General features: G+C 44.9%; 1 protein-coding gene across 1 annotated transcript; it reads left to right on the top strand.

Annotated features, from left to right (window-relative positions):
- Nucleotides 1–8,930: 8,930 nt before the first annotated feature.
- On the top strand, nucleotides 8,931–20,119 carry LOC136539433 (probable xyloglucan endotransglucosylase/hydrolase protein 27). Its single transcript, XM_066531394.1, has 3 exons — nucleotides 8,931–9,376; nucleotides 9,528–9,628; nucleotides 19,200–20,119. Exons 1-3 carry the CDS (start codon nucleotides 9,187–9,189, stop codon nucleotides 19,962–19,964), a joined length of 1,056 nt encoding a protein of 351 aa, XP_066387491.1. The 5' UTR covers nucleotides 8,931–9,186; the 3' UTR covers nucleotides 19,965–20,119.
- Nucleotides 20,120–20,470: the final 351 nt, after the last annotated feature.

The following is a 20,470-nucleotide window of genomic DNA, read 5'->3' as shown; positions in this document are numbered from 1 at the left end:
ATGCCCCACTCTGTGCTCGCCTATCGCGGCCACGACATACACCGCGCCACCACCACCCTGATGCCACCAGGTGAAGGTTGTCGTTGGCTTAGACATTGTCTCCTACGGTTGGCCGAAGACACCACGACAAGAAGAAGAGCATGTTGTAAGCGTATGTTTCAAGTATTTCAGATGTTGTACGCGTTTGTTCTAAATGTTTCATCTGTTTTAGATGTATGTTGCAGCAAGTTTTTTTGTGTTGCAAGTGTTAAATGGGACGGTCAGAGTCACACGAAGCACATCCGCAAGCGGGGTACGAACGCGATACGGAGTAGGCGTAGGCGACCCCTGCCTCCACGTGGGAAGCGGAGCGGAAGCATGGAGTCCCTGTGTGTGAGTGGGTGGTGCCGGAAAGTGAGGCATTCGGGCGATGTGGCGTGGGAAACGGAGATGCACGCGACACAGGGTGCAGACACGGGCGTCCGTTCGAACGTCTAGGCGCTAGCATATTGTCGGGGACCGAATACCGGGGTGCCCAAAGAGGAGGAGCTAATAACCATCAAACGTTGATACTTCCGAATAGACAAGAACGCAACTACACTTCTTGCCCAAACGACTGAAGGTTGGCTCCGCCTTGCCCGACCCCCGAGGGCTAGACTCTGCCTCGCCCAACGTCTAGGGGCGAACTCCGCCTCACCCGATGTCTGAGGGCTGGCTCTGCCTCGTCTGACCCCCGAGGGCTAGACTCCACCTCGTCCAACGTCTAGGGGCCGACTCCGCCTCACCCGACGTCCGTGGGCTGGCTCCGCCTCGCCTGACCCTCGAGGGCTGGACTCCGCATCGTCCGACGACTGAAGGCTGGCTCCGCCTCATCCGACGTCTGAGGATAGGCTCCGCCTCACCCGACGTCTAGGGGTAGGCTCCACCTCGCCCAACGTCCGAGGGCTGGCTCCGCCTCGCCCAACATCTAGGGGCTGGCCTCCGCCACGCCCGACGACTGAGGGCTGGCTTCGCCTCGCCCGACATCTGAGGACAGGTTCCGCCTCGTCCTACGTCCGAGGGCTGGCTTCGCCTCGCCCGACGCCTGAGGGCAGACTCCGCCTCGCCTGATGTCTATGTGCTACTCCTTCATAACTACGCGTGCGGATAAGGCGGGGCACAGTCAACCATAATGCCGAGGACCATATCATGCACGCCTGTAGGAAAGTATCATCAGGATATGACCAGACGGGCGTTTTAAGCCCTTCCAGGCATGTCAGAGCCCAAACAGTGTTGTGGGCGTCGACATTTGTCCTATAGTGTTATGGGCGCCGGCATTTGCCCTCAGACACGAATCCTGACGGAAACATACGCACTATGGTTCAGGAGGAAACTCATGTCATCTACAATAGCAAACGTGGGGCCTCTACGCCATCTGCTCCCCGTAGGGTCACGGCTCGGCACCCTAGCGTGTCGCGCCGCCCGCCAAGGCGGGATGGGATGTGACCACTTGCTGAACGAAGCCAGAGCATGGCCCTATTAGGATCACCGAACGTGCTATCACTGGCACCGTTTGCCATGTCAGTAGGGCAGTCTCAAAGGAAAAGGAAGACACGGCACCTTTAAAGGACCTTCTTTGCCTCTGATTTTTCTTCTTTCTCCCATCTATAATCCCTGCTCCCCCTTGATAAGTGCTAATAACACGAGCAGCAGTAGCAAACTGGACATAGGGACATTCTGCCCGAACCAGTATAAACCTGGTGTCTTTTAGCACACCATCCGGACCCAACACGCAATACAAATTTACTAGTTGATGTTTACTCGAAATACCGACACATATCGGTTCAACTAGTGATGGATCTGAAAGGCTAGCAAAGCTCTTGGTGGGCCGAGGATAGCTTTAGCTTCCGTTGTTGGGCTCCATGCAAAACTGATATGATATGACGGAACAGGGGATGTCAAGAAGCCAGATCCGATCGGTGGCATTTCAAGGGGCTAAGCTGGGCCAATGGAAAGAGAAACAAGAGTGGTGGAGGAAGTGGGATGGATGGTCGGGAGGAGAAGAAGAAGGTCGACACAGATTCAGCCAAGGATGAATTTGTAGGCTGCAAATTGATTGAGGGAACTTTGGGGGCTTTTTTTGGGTCCAATTCAAATTTCCATAAACCTCAGATTTGAATGTAGTTTTAGAGGTCCTACTAGGTCTAGGAGACAAACAAATGCACACACGTGTAACATTTATGCAAGTTCTAATTCGAAATTAAATTCATTATTACTATAATTAGATTTCTATTCAAGATTAGTATAAAGGTTCAAAGCTTAAGTGAAAGAATTTTAAAACGGTGATGCTACAAACAAGACGTCCGACACCAACGACTCCCTCCGAATGAACGTGTGGCAACGTGCACCACAACTTTGTCTTCCTGCTCATTTCCATGTCTCTTATTCACATCCACTCATCGCTTTCTTATCTGCTTCCACTGTGTGTTCTATAGTGCTCCATTTCCCTTTCTCTACACTGCTTTGTTTCCCCCAAGCGACACAGCCAGATCCTCAAGCCTAGCTGTTCGTGAAGATGAGGAGGTACCTCGAGGTGGATCGCATAAGCCTAGAGATGTCTCTTGCGATTGAATGTGTATGCAAGGCGGAAATGCGCCACCCGCGTCGCGCCCACCCACCCTCTGCGTCACCACCGCCCGTGGCGACCCCGCTGGCGAGCACACCCGTGACCTCCACGTGCCAACCACCCACCCTCTACGCACACCGCTCGCTCATGCTACCCCCACACCTAGAGCACCCACACCCACCCTCTATGCGTCGCCGCCCAGCTCCGTGTTATCGTCGAGCTCCGCACCACCGGCGGGCACACCGGTGACCTCACGCACCGATGAGCCTCCATTTGCGAAGCAGCAAGGAGATGTTTGCGCTAAAAGAGGAAGTTGCAAACATATGTTTTGAGTGTTTTAGAGGTATGTTGCAAGTGTTTTATATTGATGTTGCAAAAGTAGATCCGGATGTTGCATATGTTGTAATAGTTGTACACGTATGCTGCAAAGGTCTATTACCAATGTTTCATCTATGTTTTTGAACGTATGTTGCAAGTGTGTTTATCTGGATGTTGTATATGTTTCACACATATGTTGCATGTGTTTTATCTGGATGTTGCAGATGTTTGCAAAGGTTTTCAAGTGTTTTCAGGTGTTTTTTTTCAAGTGTTTTGGTAGCATATTGTAAGTTTGTGTTTCAAATGTTTCAATTGTTTTCACACATATGTTGCAAGTGTTTTATCTGAATGTTGCATATGTTACAGTGGCTACACACATATGTTGCAAACATATGTTCCAAATATTTAATCTATTTTAGACGTATGTTGCAGCAAGTTTGCAAGTGTTTCATGAGGCGCTGGTGGTCCCTCAGGCGCAGGCGGTCCCCACGGGGTGGGCGAGTGCAAGGGGGCACAACAAGGTGAGCAGACACAGGGGTGCAGCAAGGCACAGACAAGCAGCAACAGGGCGCGGGCAAGCAATAGCAGGGCAAGCAGGGCGCGGCGAGCAGCAGGGCTGGCATGCATGCTCCGATGCGCATTCGTGAGTGGGGGCAACCAGAGAGAGCGCGTGGGAGACAACCGCCCGACGTGGGACCCATCGCAGAGGTAGGGGCACTGGAGCGTTGCCGTTTTTTGGCCGATCCGTTTTGGCTGCTGGCGGGCCTACCTAACAGCCGAGGGAGGTGCGCTCTGCTGGCTGTTCGGCCGCACGTCCACGAGTGTGCAGGGATGAGTGCGCCGCGTGGGCCACACGGGCGAGCACGCGCTGGGCTGAGTGGCGAGCGCGTTGCGGGACATGCACTTCTGTCTGGACGTCCGAGCGAAAGTAAGCACCATTTTAAAATGATGAAAAAACAGGGCGTTGCATCTCATGGACAGTGATACGAGCCCGAAACTATGGGTTCCAGCCTCCGGAAGGCAGGCATGATCATCTCAACTTCTCAGGGGGCGGTGGGGTGGCAAAAGTTGTGTAGACGACACACATGAAAAGTGCTGGTTCCATAGGTACTCTATGGTTGTTCTAAAGACCTTCCTTCCTAGATATATATATTTTATTATGTATCTAAGCATAATAGATGCTATCTAATTGTGTAGCAAAAGTTATCTATTAAAAAAGCTAAAAAACTTATAATTTAAAAAAGAGGAGTATATATATTATGATTATTGGGCCAATTTTCATTAAGCCTTGTTAGCGGTTATATAGTGTACATGCGGCTTGTATCCGAAGTAATCCTAGAGGGAGGAAATCATAATTCCTACTGGCCGGGAGAGATTACAGTCAGTTGATCCTTACTAATCCTAGGATCTATCATATACTCTAATAACTAATGCAGTAATGTGTGTGTGTGAGAGAGAGAGTGATGTCATAAAGCAACAAGGCGTGGGTATGTATGTATGTAGGTTGATATATATACACAAAGAAAAGGATTGAGGAGGTGATGTAGGCAGGCAGGCACCTCCTCCATCAACCATTTTCCTTTCCGTGGATTGCGGGCGTTTCATCCCATCCGGCTGTGACCACAAAACTCTCGGCATCATGTATCTATGTCGTTATGTTCATCAGATATCGATAGATTGATGATATGCACACTTACGGACGCTGCTTAACTCTCAGCTGAAGAGGATCACAGAGGTATGGACCAAGAACGAAAAGCGACTCAATAAACAGCAGCTAGGTAGCCTAGAACCAGCTTGCCAGATCTGATAATGGGTATCTTATCCACCATACACATTCACTTGTGTGATGCCTGTGGTTCCTGCTAGCTGGACCTTGCTGGCTCGATTCTCCCAGGCTGCCCAAATAGTTAGCATTGGAAGCTCGTCTGAACATACTGTATAATCCAAGGGGTTACCACTGAAACAAACGAACCCAATTTCTGTGGCTCAGTGGCTGTGCACCTGTGCAGACGAGCAGAGCATCGTGCCAACTGCCAAGTGAGTATTCCGGCGCCATGATGAAGGGCCTGCATGCGCAGCACTGCACTGTGCTATCAGTTTGGTCGGCAAACAAACGTCGTAATCGGTCCAAGGCTCAGCCAAAACCAGAGAGACAGAGAAATCAGACATGCCTGCCGGCGAGGCAAGGGCATGCGTGCCAAAGCCTAAGCCCAGCTCTCTCGTCTCGTCTCGTGTCTCGTCTGTCTGGCCTCTCTGCTGCAGCACCAGCGTTTGGGAGCCGCCGCCGGGGGCTAAGCTCATCGTCATCGTCGTCAGCGGAGAAAAAAAAAAGATCACATCGGCATGCGGTCCGACCCCGATGGCCCGATCCCTAGCTAACCAATCGACAGCAGAAATGTGCGGACAACCGATCAGTTCCCTTTGCCGTCCATGACCCCCTTTTTTTTCATCGCTGTTTTCTTCATCAGCAACAATCGATTAATTAATTAATACTGTCGTTGCGTGCTTACGTGTGGGCTTCTGGAAAACCCAAACATGAGCCAACTCAACTGGCGACTGCACTTTCATGTGATCTTCTGAATATCTGTTGCTAGCAGGGATGGTGAGACATCGTCGTCATCAAGAACGGACTAGTTCCCAGTGACAAAGAAAGAAAGTTACTTATCACCGCACCCAGCATACGCTGGTACTGGTGGCACACACAAGCAGAGTCGGTCAGTCGTCCAAGAGGGGAAAAAAAATATATACAGATCAAGAACTATAGAAGACGAAAAATCATAGTGCTGACGATAGGCGTGTAAGATTCAAATTATCGAGAAGTTTGCCCCGCCGATTATGATGTACCCCGGACAACGATGTTGAATTGTATAGATGCTGAGGTTCTGGCTAGGACCTTATCAACATCTTTAATGGCTACTTCTAGGCTAGTATTTGATGTTTTTTAAACGAACCGGTGAAAGAGCTGCCTGCTATATTAAAAAGAAGGGTAGCCTAGACGATCACTGTATAACCACACCAAAAACACAAACAAACACACTACGGTGCAAAAACAAGGAAAAAACACCACTGAGAGGAGAAATGCTGATAAAAAAAGAGGATTGTGGAACACACAACTAGAAAGATGCTTTGCTCCCACCATGATCTAAAATCTCGCCCCGTCTTTAATTTTCTGTAGCACCGTGAAATTTGTCAACTCCGTGAAGCTCAAGCATTTCTTTTCTTCCAAATATATCCTAGCATACTTGGATGATGAGCGAGTGAAGGCCTTTGGACATTTGACTTGGCTGTCCACCAGCTCTCTAGTGTCTCACTAGTTGGCTAGGTACTCAGGTGCAGGTTAGAGTTTGCAATCCAGGTAGCGATATCTCTCCACAATCGCTTGGTGAACCTACAGGCTCTGATAAAGTGCAGGCCTGAGGGAACAGGAAGAGACGAGCTAAGCTCTTTGCACGTCCCAATGTTTGAGAGAAATAACTCCTCTATCTATAAGGCACAACACTAACAAAACTTGTTAGACAATAAGATGACCTTAATAAGCACTACTCAAGTTTAGTCTAACAAGAGTACCCTTATACAATTCTAGTGTGAAAGGTTAACAATAGGCTACGCATTAGAACAAGTAACTACTCGATTACACTAGCAGGAAGGACAACTAGACAAACAATCTAGTTCTACTGAACTACACAAGCCAAAAAACAACAACAATAAAGAGCAAGTATAGTAGGTGCAAATCACAAGGGGCATCGCAATATTTTTTCCCAAGGTTCGATAGCTTACCAGCTACCTACTCCTTGTTGAGGCGAGTCCAAGGATCGTCGCTCCTCCACAAGCTCAACTACCCCTCAAGGTAGGCTTCTATGTAAGCACCACCTATGAGCCGGCCGATAAACAAGGCATTCCTGCAGCCTCGGATCTACTAGAGTTTCTCTTCGCCTTCGCCGGTGAGGATGAGCACAATAGCCCCTTATAAATCCTTCTCTGGAGCCCCGCACAATCTCCATGCGGTGCTCGATGGAGTCCCATTGCTCCAACCATCTAGGTGGCGGCAACCACCAAGTGCCACCGGATGCAAATTCTCAATGAAAAAGCACTAGATCACTCTTAATCTTACTCAAAATCAATCTCAAGTATGCTTACATGAGTGGATTGTGTTCTTGAGGGTTTCAATTGGTGTAGATATCAGATGGAAAAGCCAAGAGAACCAAATAGGCCGGCCACACCTTCTATTAATAGAACCACTCAAGAACTAGCCATTATGCTCTTTGAGTGGGCTATCGACGTGCTCACCAGAAAACTCCGGTGAGGGACCAGAGAGACCCACCGGAGGTTCAAATGGTTAGTTCAAACTAGCCATTGTTACACAATCAATCCTTCAGTGCCACCAAACTTTTCGGTGGCATCTCTAGGCCATGCAATACGTTGCTCTCAATGGTGAAACCCTTTCTCCGGTGCTCAGCATCGAAATTTTCTGGCGTTTTAAATAATCTATGTTGTACCATTTTTGGGGCACCGGAATCGTCTAGTGGTCCTCATTGGAGTTTCTGGTGACCCTCTTTAAAAGTCTCGCACAACAACCTTCGCGCGGATCGTCGCCACGTGTCTAGGGATTTTCTCCGGTGGTCACTGGAAGAATAGCCATGCTCTATTAAGTTCCACTGGCAATAATGCTAGACCCTAAGCTCTGGTACCCCTCTGCCTTGAAGCACCAGTCTTTTCCGGTGGTGCTCAGCATAGTACGTGAAACAATCGAACTAGAAGGGGATGGGGCAACCTAAATTCCGATGCTTGCCCTCTAGTGAGCATTGGACTTTTATTGTGGATACAAAAATACTTCACCAAACCCCTCTATCACCTTTTTCAAATGTGATAATTCCAAATCGATTCCCACAGGAATACCAATAGCACCGAGTTAGCATTTTCAAAATGTTTTTGAAAGATTTTCACTTGCTTCCTCATTGCACCACTAGATCTAACACATATGCAGTGTTAGTCCTCATATAGTGGCACTTAGACAAGCATGTAGCTTTAAGAATTCCCCTATTAATAGTAGGGCTATCTATCATAAACCTGGACATTCACTTCTTTACACATCATGGCCGGTAAAAGCAAAACCCTACTAGGTTATACCTTTGCCTTTAGGCTTCCGCTCATCCTTCTCATCCATCCATCATCTTCATCACATGTTGAGCACTTGGTGCCACATGATCATGCCATCACCACTCCATGGCCATCACCTTGCTCAACACCATCTTGTAGACCCTAGCTTAAACATCCCCATGAAAGCGTTAGTCTACAAGTTGTCACTCAATTATTAAAATTAAACTTGGGAGTTTCACTAAGGGGCCTTAAAAAAGAGTGTCCACTAGAGCACATAATTCATATTTATAGATTGGTAGTTCGTAGTGTAGGAGTAAGGGTTGATATGGACGGTGATTTCTAGTTTTGAACTATTCAAAGCTGAATGTGTAATTGTCGAACATTACCTCTTGGTCGGCCCAATATAGTTTTTTCCTTTTGCAAACTCGGTTTGATAGATTCAACTTGCCTGTCGGTGTTGATGTTTTCAGTCATCTCACTCATAAACAATTTATACACATACCTAGGTCATGTTTGTTTGCTGTCCTGAGAATCTGCCAGGCACAGGCAAGCAATTCCAGGCACACGATTTTGTCAGCCTGAGATCACGTTGCTCGGGTGTCTGGTAGGCATGAAAATTGTATGAGGCGCGCGCGCGCACACGAAATGTACATGGAGTATGAACTACATCCATATCAAAAAAAAATTCATATGTTTTTAGCTGTCAAAATTTGGGCCAAATTGTTTTTTCGTTTTCGATGGGAATTCTGCATCGAGTGGATTGCGGCTGTCCCAGATGATCCCCCTTCATTCCATCCACAGAATCCATTTTCCCCTCGTTATCCCCCAATAAGGTAGCATGCGCGTACATATCAGAATTCAGAAGGAATAAAGAGCTAGCAAGAAAAAATACGAACAATTGAAGGGAGGCGAAACTTAAACGAAGCTGCATCGTCACTTTTTTTCCACTCTAACGTGGTACCGGTACGAGTACCATACGACACCAATAGGCCGGCCGGTACGGTGTAGCTCCTAGAAAGAGAGCAAGGAACGGAGCAAGTCATCAGAGACTCTCGAGGACGGACGTGAGAGACTGAGAGGTTGCTTGCTTGCCTGCCTATATCTTTGCAACCTGTCATCAGGGGCCGGGCTTGAGCATATATAGGACGTGTGTACTAGTAGCGTGATACGGTAGCTAGCTAGCAGCCATGGCATCATCATCAAGGGCTGCTCTCGCCGTCCTGATGCTCAGCTGGGCGGCGGTTCTCGCAGCCGCGTCGCTGGACATGTCGCCGGTGACGTTCCAGGCCGGCTACATGCCGCTGTTCGGCGGGGGCAACCTCGTGCCGTCGCCCGGCGGCCGCTCCTCCGTCCGCCTCAAACTTGACCGCCACACCGGTAAGAATGAATATGAATGAATGATGCTATCAATTAATCTCTCGGCAGCTATCTAGCTAGTGCGTCTCTTCAACTGATTTGTTTCGTCTTCCTCTTCTCCGTCCTTTAAATTTCTTCTTCTTGATCATCAGTACGTATTATCGTCCACCAGGCTCCGGGTTCGTATCCAAGTCGGCTTACCACCATGGATTCTTCAGTGCTTCCATCAAGCTGCCCGACGATGACACCGCCGGTGTCGTCGTTGCTTTCTACGTAAGTTGCTTATTCTTGCTTCTTATCATCACCACCCCGTAACTGTCTAACTGCGGCATCAAGCAAAAGTTCAGGAATTAACCACTTGCTTGCTCCTCGCTCGATGTTAATTTCTTTCTTCATGCATACAGCATACATACTCCAATGTTTTTATGCAGAATTTGGAGGGCCTACTTCTTATCTTATTAGTAAAAACTCTAAATTCCCTTTTTTTTATATAAAAACCAAAATAAAGGCTTCATTCCCTACAAAAATTTCTAAATTCCTCCAAAAAATAAAAGTAGAATTGGCCGGAGGGCCTACTACTCAGTGAATGCTAACAATAAATAAATGTGTACACAGTAGTGTGTTGATATAGATGTGCACACCGAGCCACTTGTTCGTCTTCCTTTCCTTTTGGTCTGCCCATGAATTGATCATCAGCCGTAGAATTTGACCATGGCACGAGGCGTGTGCCGTGCCTACACAAGTTGGTTACCAGAAAGTACGCTAGCTAGAACGCATGGAAAGAAAAGAGTGGTTCCAAAAAACCTATCCGGTCGTTTTTTTTTTTCTTTGTTTTTTTATGACAAGCCCGAAAGGCCTATCCATGACTATACCTTTTGGAAGTTTCTACTTTCTATACTTTCTCTCCCTTTGTCCCTTTTTCCTTTATTATATACATACATATAACATTTGTATGGTTAGAGAATTGGGCTAGACATTTAGGTTTTGTTTGGAATGGTTTCTTTTAGCTCTGGCTCTATGTAATGGTATTCAGAGTAGCCATAGGTAGAGAAGCCATCTTCTTTTCTGGCACCGCGAAGCTTCCAGTTTATTTTTTAGGGGAGAAAGAGTAAGGAGGATGGAGAAATGGCTCATTACTACAGTGTATAGTACTCCCTTCATTTAAAATTATTTAAGTCATTCCAACCTTTATGAGATCAAGTTTGACCAAAATTACAGAAAGAATTACAAATATTTATGACATCAGTAGGTATATATACTATGAAAATATAATTAATAAAGAATCTAATAATACTTAGTTGGTATTATAAATATTAATTTATTATATAAATTTAGTTAAACTTGAAATGCTTTGATTCTTCAAGAAAGTTGGAATGACTTATAATTTGGGATGGAGGGAGTATTTTTTTTTAGAAACCAAAGTCGTTTTTAGGAAGAGAAAGCCATCGCCTGCCCCTTCCAATTTGATATCATGGCCTCACCTGCCCACCCGGCAATGGATGTAACGGATTGGCCATTATCTGTATGTCGACATGTCACGTATCTTATTTCATCTTAGGCTTTGGTAGCTCGAAAACTACAAGTGCATCGCTGCCTTAGTGCTTAATTATGGCTCATGAGTGGCTGATGGTTAGTTAAGAGTAGTGGTTGCAGATGGAAAGCAAAAACAACCATTAAAGATGACGGCCATTACATTTGCTAGCTCAACTGTAGAGTAGTGCGTGGGGGAAATGGTAGGAGGCGTGTACCTGTCACGCACTCACGCAACTGTGGACTTGTGGAGCAGTACGTTAACCATCGGAATGGCCGGCGCCTACAAAATTCTCGCCTCCCCTTCCAGCCGCGCATCGCATCATCATCGTCATCGTTCTTAAAGCTACCAGACACGTGTCAAGTCCTTGCTGATGCACTTTGTTACACTAGGCTAGTTTCTACTAAATATATGGGACCGTTTGGATCTACCGACTAAATTTTAGCTTTTTAAATTAAGCTGCTAGGGATTCGAACGGCCCAGCTAAAAAACCAGCTAAAATTTAGTTAAGTTTTGCTACTACAACCCAGCTAAACCCAGCTAAAGTTTAACTGAGTCTATTAGCTGGAGGATCCAAACATCTCCGGCTAAAGTTTAGCTCGGAGAACTTTTAGCTGGCTAAAATTTAGCTTTAAAATTTTAGCTAGCTAAATTTTAGTTGGGTGCATCCAAACATGCCCATGCACTTTTTTTCCTAGTCAACATGTAAAACAAGCCTGTTCGCAAAAAAAGAAGTAAAACAAGAGGTATAGAAAAAATATATATTTAAACTTACTGTTATGCATTTATTATTTTTAATTAATAACTTCAGTAAGCATAACACTATTTATTTTAATGTAATACCAAAACACCTATTCTGGATCTAAGAGTTTTATGTATGAAACATAATAACTAAACGTAGTTAATGTGCTAATAAAATCATGATTTTAGGATGAACAGATTAATTATACATTTAAAGTAATAGTTATTTTAAAATAAAATTGTGACACCTAATTGCATCCTTAAATAAATATTTATTGTAACAACATACTATCATGATTTGTGTTCTTTTCTATCATGATTTGTGTTCTAAAAAGATATGTATGTAGAAAAAACAGAATTACGATTTAGAATGGAGGGATGGAGTAGTATTTAGTGATCTTTTCCTTCCAAATTATATGTCGCTTTTAGCATTTCTAGATATATAGTTTTTCTTATATGCATCTAATATATACTCCTACTTTAGTAAAAATATTTATATAAAAACTAGATATATGCCCGTACGTTGCACAGAGGCCACAATTTTTTTTCCATGCCTATGACAACGCACATGATTTGTGGTTTCAACGAACATATTATGAAATCTTGAAATCTAATTACATTGTAAATATGAAGCTTGTTTCATAATCTTTATCATACACATCGTGTAGATTTAGTGGTTTCACTTTTTTAAAAAACTTGTGTGATTTATTATATGCATTTTTCAAACTTAAGCTAATTTGATCATTTTTTAGAAAAATAATAAAAAGCTAATAAATGATTTTGCATTGGAAACTCAAAACTATTTCTAGATTATCGCTAGTTTTGACGCATGCGGCGTGGGCCTCTGTCGGCGATAGCTCGATGGGGACGACCACCTTCGTGACGATGTGAACGCTACCCACGCGATTTTGAAGTCCGACAGGTTGCTGACTTTCAAAACGGGGGAGGTGCTCTAGCTCCACGGAAGATTTAGAGCTCTTTGCGTCATGGTTGGGCATGGCTACGGGTTCGACAGCCATGCCAAGGCCGAGTCACTACTATAAAAATAATTTACAAAAATGTCTCTATTTTTTTAGAGACGATTCTATTTGTATAAATACAAATGCAGGCGAGAACCCTAGTTAAAAATCCTTGTCTAAAAATCAACTACTATGTTTTTTAACCGCCTCTAGAATTAGAATCCGATTTTTAGAGGCAACTGAAATTTAGTAGACAACTGTAAATAGCACCCTACTTTAGCTACGGTCAGTAACGGTACGTGTGAGCTTTATTCAAAATTTTAGAAATAGGACGGTGTACCCTATTAGGGCTCGTTTGGTAGAGCTATCTTATTAGGGCTGTTTGATTTGGTAGAGCTTTAGCTGTGACAAAAACAGCTTCAGCAAAACGTTGCTTTGATCGACTATTGAAACGAGTGAAATATTCGTTGCACTATTTTTTTTATTTTTCTCTTTTTTCTTTTCTTTCTTATTTATCTCCTCTCCCTATTCTCTCTGAATCCTTATCTCTTCACCGCACCGCAAGAGCCGCCTCTTTATTATCTCTTCACCCACGCGCACGGAGGAGTACCGTCGCGGTCAGTCCGCCGCTCCGCCTCCGCTGCTCCCACACGACGCCGCACCGCTCCGCCCGACGATGGCGACGCCTCTTCCCCAGCGCCGGCTTCTCTACCCCGCGTCGCCTCGCTACTGCCTGCACCGGTCTCCGCTCCCGCCGCCTCGTTGCTCCCCGCCAGTCTCTGCTCAGCCGTCTCTACCGCTCCCCGCGCCGGCCTCCGCTAGTGACGCCTCCATCGCTCCCCGCGCCAGCCTCCGTCCGCGCTGGCCGGTGCAAATCGGAGACTGGGGCAAATCCGGCACGACGGTACCTGGCAGGCGGCGAGCTGGCGCGTCATCTCCTTCCCCGGCGAGGGCAGCAGTGGCCAGCCGAGCAGGGGCGTGATTGTGGGGGCGGCATGGTGGCGCATGCTGATACGGGAGGGATCGACGGGGTTCGTTTCCGATTTGTATTTTTTCGTTCGGGTAGATATGGCGGCGTAAGACGCGAGTGGGTTCGATGCGGACTTCGAAGGGGCGAGCGGCGAGATTAAGCTTTGGGGATTATTAGGCGGGGCAGCAGCCGATAGGTTTAGTTATTTTTTAGGTGTAACTAGATATGTGCCGCGTTGCACGGGACAATAAATTTGTATCCACATATATACGGCGACGCATGTGCGGATTAAATTAAATATTAATAAATCTACAAATCTAATTGTATAGAAAATATAATGGCCGTTTCATGATCTTTGTCACCTATATCATGTAGATCTAGTTTACTTGTGTGTTTTATTATTATGCATTTTACAATTTTAAGCTAATTTGATCATATGCAAAATAAAAAATAAAAAGCTAGTAAATAATTTTCATTGAGAACCCTAAATTATTTTCAAATTCATTCAGACCTTTATTTTTCTATTTTTGTCGTCATTTGTGGCGGTGTCTCAGCTGCAGGTGTCATCACGATGGTCTTCCTCGCTAGGGCCCCGTTCGCTTCGCTGAAAAAACAAACCGAAACACTATTCTGACTAATTTGTTGTGAGAGAAAAATACTGTTCCAGCTAAAAAACCAAGTTAAAAAGACGGTTTATAAGAGAAGCAAACATGGCCTATATCTGAGTTCCACGGCGATAACCTATCCCACAGGCCTGTTCGCTTGAACTTATCAGCCGGCTTATCAGCTAGAATCTACAGTATTTTTCTCTCACAATAAATCAGCTTCAGCCGGCTTATCAGTCGGCTTTAATACCAGCCGAACAGACCCTCTTCTAGGGCGTCGGTAACGACAGTAGGCAGATGAAGCAGCAATAGTAGCACGGTACTGACATGGTCCTACTGCGAGTAGACTTGGGATGTTGTACGCCCCGACACTTATCACCTCGCTCGTGTCCTTTGTCCGCTGCCAACGTTGGGCGCTGTTGTTGGCCTGCGTCAAGGGTGTGCGCCCTGTGGTGTTGTGAGATCTGACGTTGTTGGCAGGTGTGGTCTGGCGACAGACTTCGCCATGAGGTTGTGCACGGATGTCGGGCGCCTGATCTTTGATGAGGGCAACGTTAAAGGATGTGCTCTCGCGCTCGAGGATCGGATCGGTATGTTTCTATGATTGGTGTGCCATGGTCCACCTGCAGAGTGCGATGAAAAATCATATGATGCACATGATGGATTGATTGTCAAAGGCAAGCGAGCGAGGCGAAGCATTGCCGCCGAGAGGATTCCATTTTATAATTTTCTATGCGCTGCAAAGGAAAACCACTTGCTCGGCTGCACTTTAAGCCGGCTTGTTTGGCTTATTTTTCCAGCTGAAGCATTGTTTTTCTCTCACAACATTCTAACATGAACAGTGTTTTCCAGCATGAACAATAAATAATCCAGCTCAGCCAAACACTCCCATGGCTATAAGAAGTCGGGGACCAGCTGCAAGAAGTGGATGCATATCTTAAACTTGTAAATCTTCTAGACTCGTGACCACAACTTGTGCAAAAAACTTTTTGCTGATCAAACTATTAAAATATTAGATGTTAAATTTTAGAACATATTTTATATAAGTAGTCTACTGTATATATCTATATCTAATAATAAAGAGGCAAAATTTCCGATTATTTTTTTTCGTCCATGCATTTTTTTCGTCCACCTCCCCTAACTATCGGTAGTCAAGAGTTTCTTCCGTCTAGACTTATATGACCCTAGATAGTTAGGATAAATAGATCTCTCCGAGCCTGAAGAAATTCTAATCCTAATTCTAATTCTAACTTGAATAGAAATTCTAATCTATATCTAAAATAACATGTCTAGCAATAATACAGAGTCTGATTCTTATTCGTATTGGTTTCCATCACAAAAATCAAGTTCTTCTGTCTTTTCTGCAAACTCTAGTCCGGAACTCAGATTTTTTTACCCAGGAGCCAAAATCGAGTCCGTCACGTGCTCCTCCACTCCGTAAATATGGAAGCAAAATGCCATCTTGTTATATATATTATTGTATTATATATGCAAACATCCTGTTACTAATCGAAGTTCAAAAAAGTCAAGCATATAAGCCGTACTTTTTCAGTCAACGAACAATATTTTTTTCTCACACCAAATAAGCCAACGGTACTTTCAGTCATGCCTTATCAGCCAAACAAGCCCAAACAAATAAGGCGAGGACTCCCGCATGGTAAAGCAGCCGGACATTAACTCAATTGGGAGACACGCGCCTCTCTCTGTATAAAACCAATTTGCTGAGTTGAGCTAATCAAATCAAATCAAATCAAACAATAACTAACATATGCTTTCTTTGGTTGCAAATTGGGTCTATAGATTGATTTATATATTTTTTCAGTTATAAACAGTATAAATAGTTCTTTCCCAAGTGGGGAAGAATGAAGATGAAATTATAATTTGTACTTTCGTGCCCTTTAGGCCCATCTATATATAAAACTTATTTGCTGAATCGAGCTAATCAAATCAAATCAAACAATAACTAACAACATATGCTTTCTTTCGTTGCAAATTGGCTCTACAGTACTGATATATATATATTTTTCAGTTATGAACAATACAAATAGTTCTTTGCCAAGTGGGGAAGAATGAAGATGAAATTATAATTTGTACTTTTCGTGCCCTTTAGAAAAGGCAGGTCAAACAAGTTGTGCAAAACTCTTTTGTGCATAATTTTGAACAATTAGTATGGTGTCAGAACTCTATGTATTTTAATTTACTTGGGGCCTGCTTGGGATTACTCCACGAACTCTAACTCCAAAAAAAAATTGGAGTACCTAGATGCTCTCGTAACCCCAACATTAATTTTTCTGGAGCAGAGTTTATGGACATGCACCTGTTTACCTAACAAAGTGCTAAACAGACCTTTAGAACACCATTTTGCCTTGGTGTGCGAGGATTATTTTACTTCACATGCACCTTTTCCATTCTAATATTAAAAGCCAAAATTTTAGCCTATTTTTTTGCCCATCCCCCTAACTACGGAATAGTGGAGAGTTTGTTATGTCTCATTTTTTTATTCGCAAACTGCATTTACACCCTTTGTGTCTTGTATGTAACTAGGATTTATATGGCCCGTGCTCATACAAGCTAAAAGGACTCGCATCTAGCAATGATCGATACAAAGTGGCAAAATTTTCGGCTATTTTTTTTTTGTCTATCCATTTTTTTCGTCCACCTCCCCCTAACTACCGGTAATCGAGAGTTTCTTCCGTCTAGACTTAGGGTGTGTTTGGTTGAGCTGTGGCTGTGGGAAAAAGCTGCTGTGGGCTGTGAGCTGTGGGAAAGCTGCTGTGGGCTGTGAGCTGTAGAAAAGCTGAAAGCTGTTTGGTTAAACAAGTATAAAATATACCTTCTATCTTTATCTCTCTTGAAACAACTATGAAAAAACTTTTTATGTCACCAATTTCGAAAAGCAGAAAGTCAAAAGCCAAAAGCAGGGTCAAACCAGCTTTCAAAAATGTACTACGGAAAAACAGCTGCTTCTGAAAAAACAACCTGAAAAAACAGCCCCTTTGGTTGGGCTTTTGGCTTTTTGGGCTAAAAGCCAAAGCCAAAAGCCCAACCAAACGCACCCTTAACCCTAGATAGTTAGGACAAATAGATCCTTTCGAGCCTCAAGAAATTCTAATTCTAATTCTAATTCTAACTTGAATAGGAATTCTAATCTATATCTATATGTATCGAGGTATGTAAAACAACATGTCTAGTAATAATACGGAGTCTGATTCTTATTCGTATTGGCTTCCATCACAAAAATCAAGTTCTTCTATCTTTTCTGCAAACTCCAGTCCGGAACTCAGATTTTTCCCCCAGGAGCCAAAATCGAGTCCATCACGTGCTCCTCCCCTCCATAAATATGGATGCAAAATGCCATCTTGTTATATATATTATTGTATTATATACGCAAACATCATGTTACTGATCTTAAGTTCAAAAAAGTCAAGGACTCCCACATGGTAAAGCAGCCGGACATGAACTCAATTGGGAGACACGCGCCCTCTATATATAAAACCAATTTGCTGAATCGAGCTAATCAAATCAAATCAAACAATAACTAACATATGCTTTCTTTGGTTGCAAATTGTGTCTACAGGACTGATTTATATTTTTTTCAGTTATGAACAGTACAAATAGTTCTTTCCCAAGTGGGGAAGAATGAAGATGAAATTATAATTTGTACTTTCGTGCCCTTTAGAAAAGGCAGGTCAAACAAGTTGTAGTGCAAAACTCTTTTGTGCATAATTTTGAATAATTAGTATGGTGTCGGAACTCTATGTATTTTAATTTACTTAGGGTCTGCTTAGGATTACTCCAACAACTCCACTCTACGAACTCTAACTCTAAAAAAAAATTGGAGTACGCGGATGCTCTCACAACCCTAACATTAATTTTTCTATAGCAGAGTTTATGGACATGCACCTGTTTGGCTAACAAAGTCCTAAAAAGACCTTTAGAACACTATTTTGCCTTAGTGTGCGAGGATTATTTTACTTCACATGCACCTTTTCTATTCTATTATTAAAAGTCAAAATTTTGGCCCTGTTCGGCTTACCCCATATTCGGCATGTTCGGCTTCTTTTTTCAGCCGGAACAGTGTTTTCTCTCACAACAATTCTGCTAGAACAGTGTTATTCAGCCAGTTTCAGCCAAGTTTCAGACCAGCGAACGCGGCCTTTAGCCTATTTTTTTGCCCATCCCTCTAACTACGGAATAGTGAAGAGTTTGTTCCGTCTTATTTTTTTTATTCGCAAACTACATTTACACCCTTTGTGTCTTGTATGTAACCAGTATTTATATGCCTCGTGCTCATACAAGCTAAAATGACTCGTGTCTAGCAGGGATCGATACAAAGTCCGATTCCGAAACATATAGAGCCGCGCCATCTGTTTAGATTCATAAGTAAAACAAGCACTAGCGTGTAACGATACAGAGCCTGATTCCGATATGTACTGGGTTTCCGTCGATCGCAGGGACGGACCTACAGGGTATGCAGGGTGGGCCACCGCATACCCTGGGGTCCGCCAGTCATAGAGATAGGTAGAAATTTTTAATGTAAAAAAAATAAAAAAAGAAAATTTTCATCGAATTACATAAGAAATTTTTTTGCTACGCATACCCAGAGATAAAAACCTAGATCCGTCACTGGTCCATCGCACGGACAAGTTTACTAGTTTTATATAAGCAGTCTGCTGTATTTTTTTTCGGCTTCGGTTCGGACGGGTAGTTTTCTGTTCGGACGAGTTTGGGCAGCGTTCGGAGTCCAGGCCTGTTCAGATTTGGGCAGTTTTCCGAACGCAGGGCGGTTCCGTTTTTTTTTTCGTGGAACTTTTTTCCCGTTTCTTTTTTTCCTCCGAGCAGTCCGTTCCGTGGAAACTTTTGGCAGGGTGATAAGACGATAGGCTTAGGTATTATTTATTTATATATTATTATTATTATTAGGTGTATAGATGTATAGATATAGATAATAGATAAAACGATCTCACCGAGGTAATATACAGTAGCTTGATTTAATATAACTAATCAATTGTGCGTGTGCTGTGCATTAATTCATCAGCTGTCGAACGCGGACGTGTTCCCTGGCAACCACGACGAGGTGGACTTCGAGCTTCTGGGCAACCGCCGTGGCCACGAGTGGCGCGTGCAGACCAACATCTACGGCAACGGCAGCACCTCCCGCGGCCGCGAGGAGCGGTACCTGCTCCCCTTCGACCCCACCCTCCGGCCGCACGCCTACGCCGTCGCCTGGACCCCCACGGCCATCCTCTTCTACGTCGACGGGACGCCCATCCGCGAGGTGGTCCGCGTGCCGGCCATGGGCGGCGACTTCCCGTCCAAGCCCATGTCTGTGTACGCCACCATCTGGGACGGCTCCGCCTGGGCCACCGAGGGCGGACGGTACAAGGTCGACTATGCCTTCGCGCCCTTCGCCGCCGACTTCTCCTCGCTCGTACTCAGCGGTTGCCCCGTCGCCGCCGCCGCCGACGACCTCGTGGCCGCCGACGCCAAGTGCCAGGTCGCCGTGATGACGGCGTACTGCGCCGTCATGACCCCCGCCAAGCGCGCCGCCATGTGGCGCTTCCGCCGGCGGTACCTCCTCTACACGGTGTGCCACGACATGTACCGCTACAACGGCACCATCTTCCCCGAGTGCGACGCCGACGGCTCGGAACGCGACGACTTCCACAAGTGGGGCGAGTCCAAGCGCGTGTCGCCCAGCAGCCGCGGGTACAAGCAGCAGCGCGCGGACATGGCCGTGGCCGTTGCCGCGCCTGGCCGGCCCGACACGTGGCCGGCCATCGGAACATTACGCGTTGACTAATACGGTGCCAGCGGTACACGTACGTCCAGGATACAAACAAGCATATAGCTAGCTGCAGTACATGGTACTACTGCCATGGACACACACAGATAGGTTCCATATATATATGTACACTTTACTTTTTTCAGTCTAATAACATATATCTTCTATTCTAATTTGATTTTTTTTTACAACAAACATATTTATTTCAGCAGCATTTAGCTGCAATGATGCGTACAGAGTGTAGCGATACAGATAGCAGTGCGTCCAATGTTGGGCACTGATTAACATGAGCAGAATGTAAACATACAGGCTCATAATAAGAAGGCTGAGAAGACTGAGTTATGTTGTATGCCTGTTTAGCTAGGGAGTCAGCTGTTGTGTTGAGGCTTCTGTTGATCTTGTAGAGACCTGAACGCCTATTTGTTGTGAGGTTCAGAAACAGTTGTGTGAAAGGTAAGATCCTCCACGTTCTGGCAATCTGATAAGGTGGTATTGTTGAAATTTAGCCGATCATTAACAGCAGC

This window comes from Miscanthus floridulus, chromosome 1 (genome assembly GCF_019320115.1).
Source record: "Miscanthus floridulus cultivar M001 chromosome 1, ASM1932011v1, whole genome shotgun sequence".
Classification (NCBI taxonomy): domain Eukaryota; kingdom Viridiplantae; phylum Streptophyta; class Magnoliopsida; order Poales; family Poaceae; genus Miscanthus; species Miscanthus floridulus.
The sequence above is the reverse complement of the archived record's forward strand: the minus strand, read 5'-3'. Positions and strand labels throughout refer to the sequence as shown.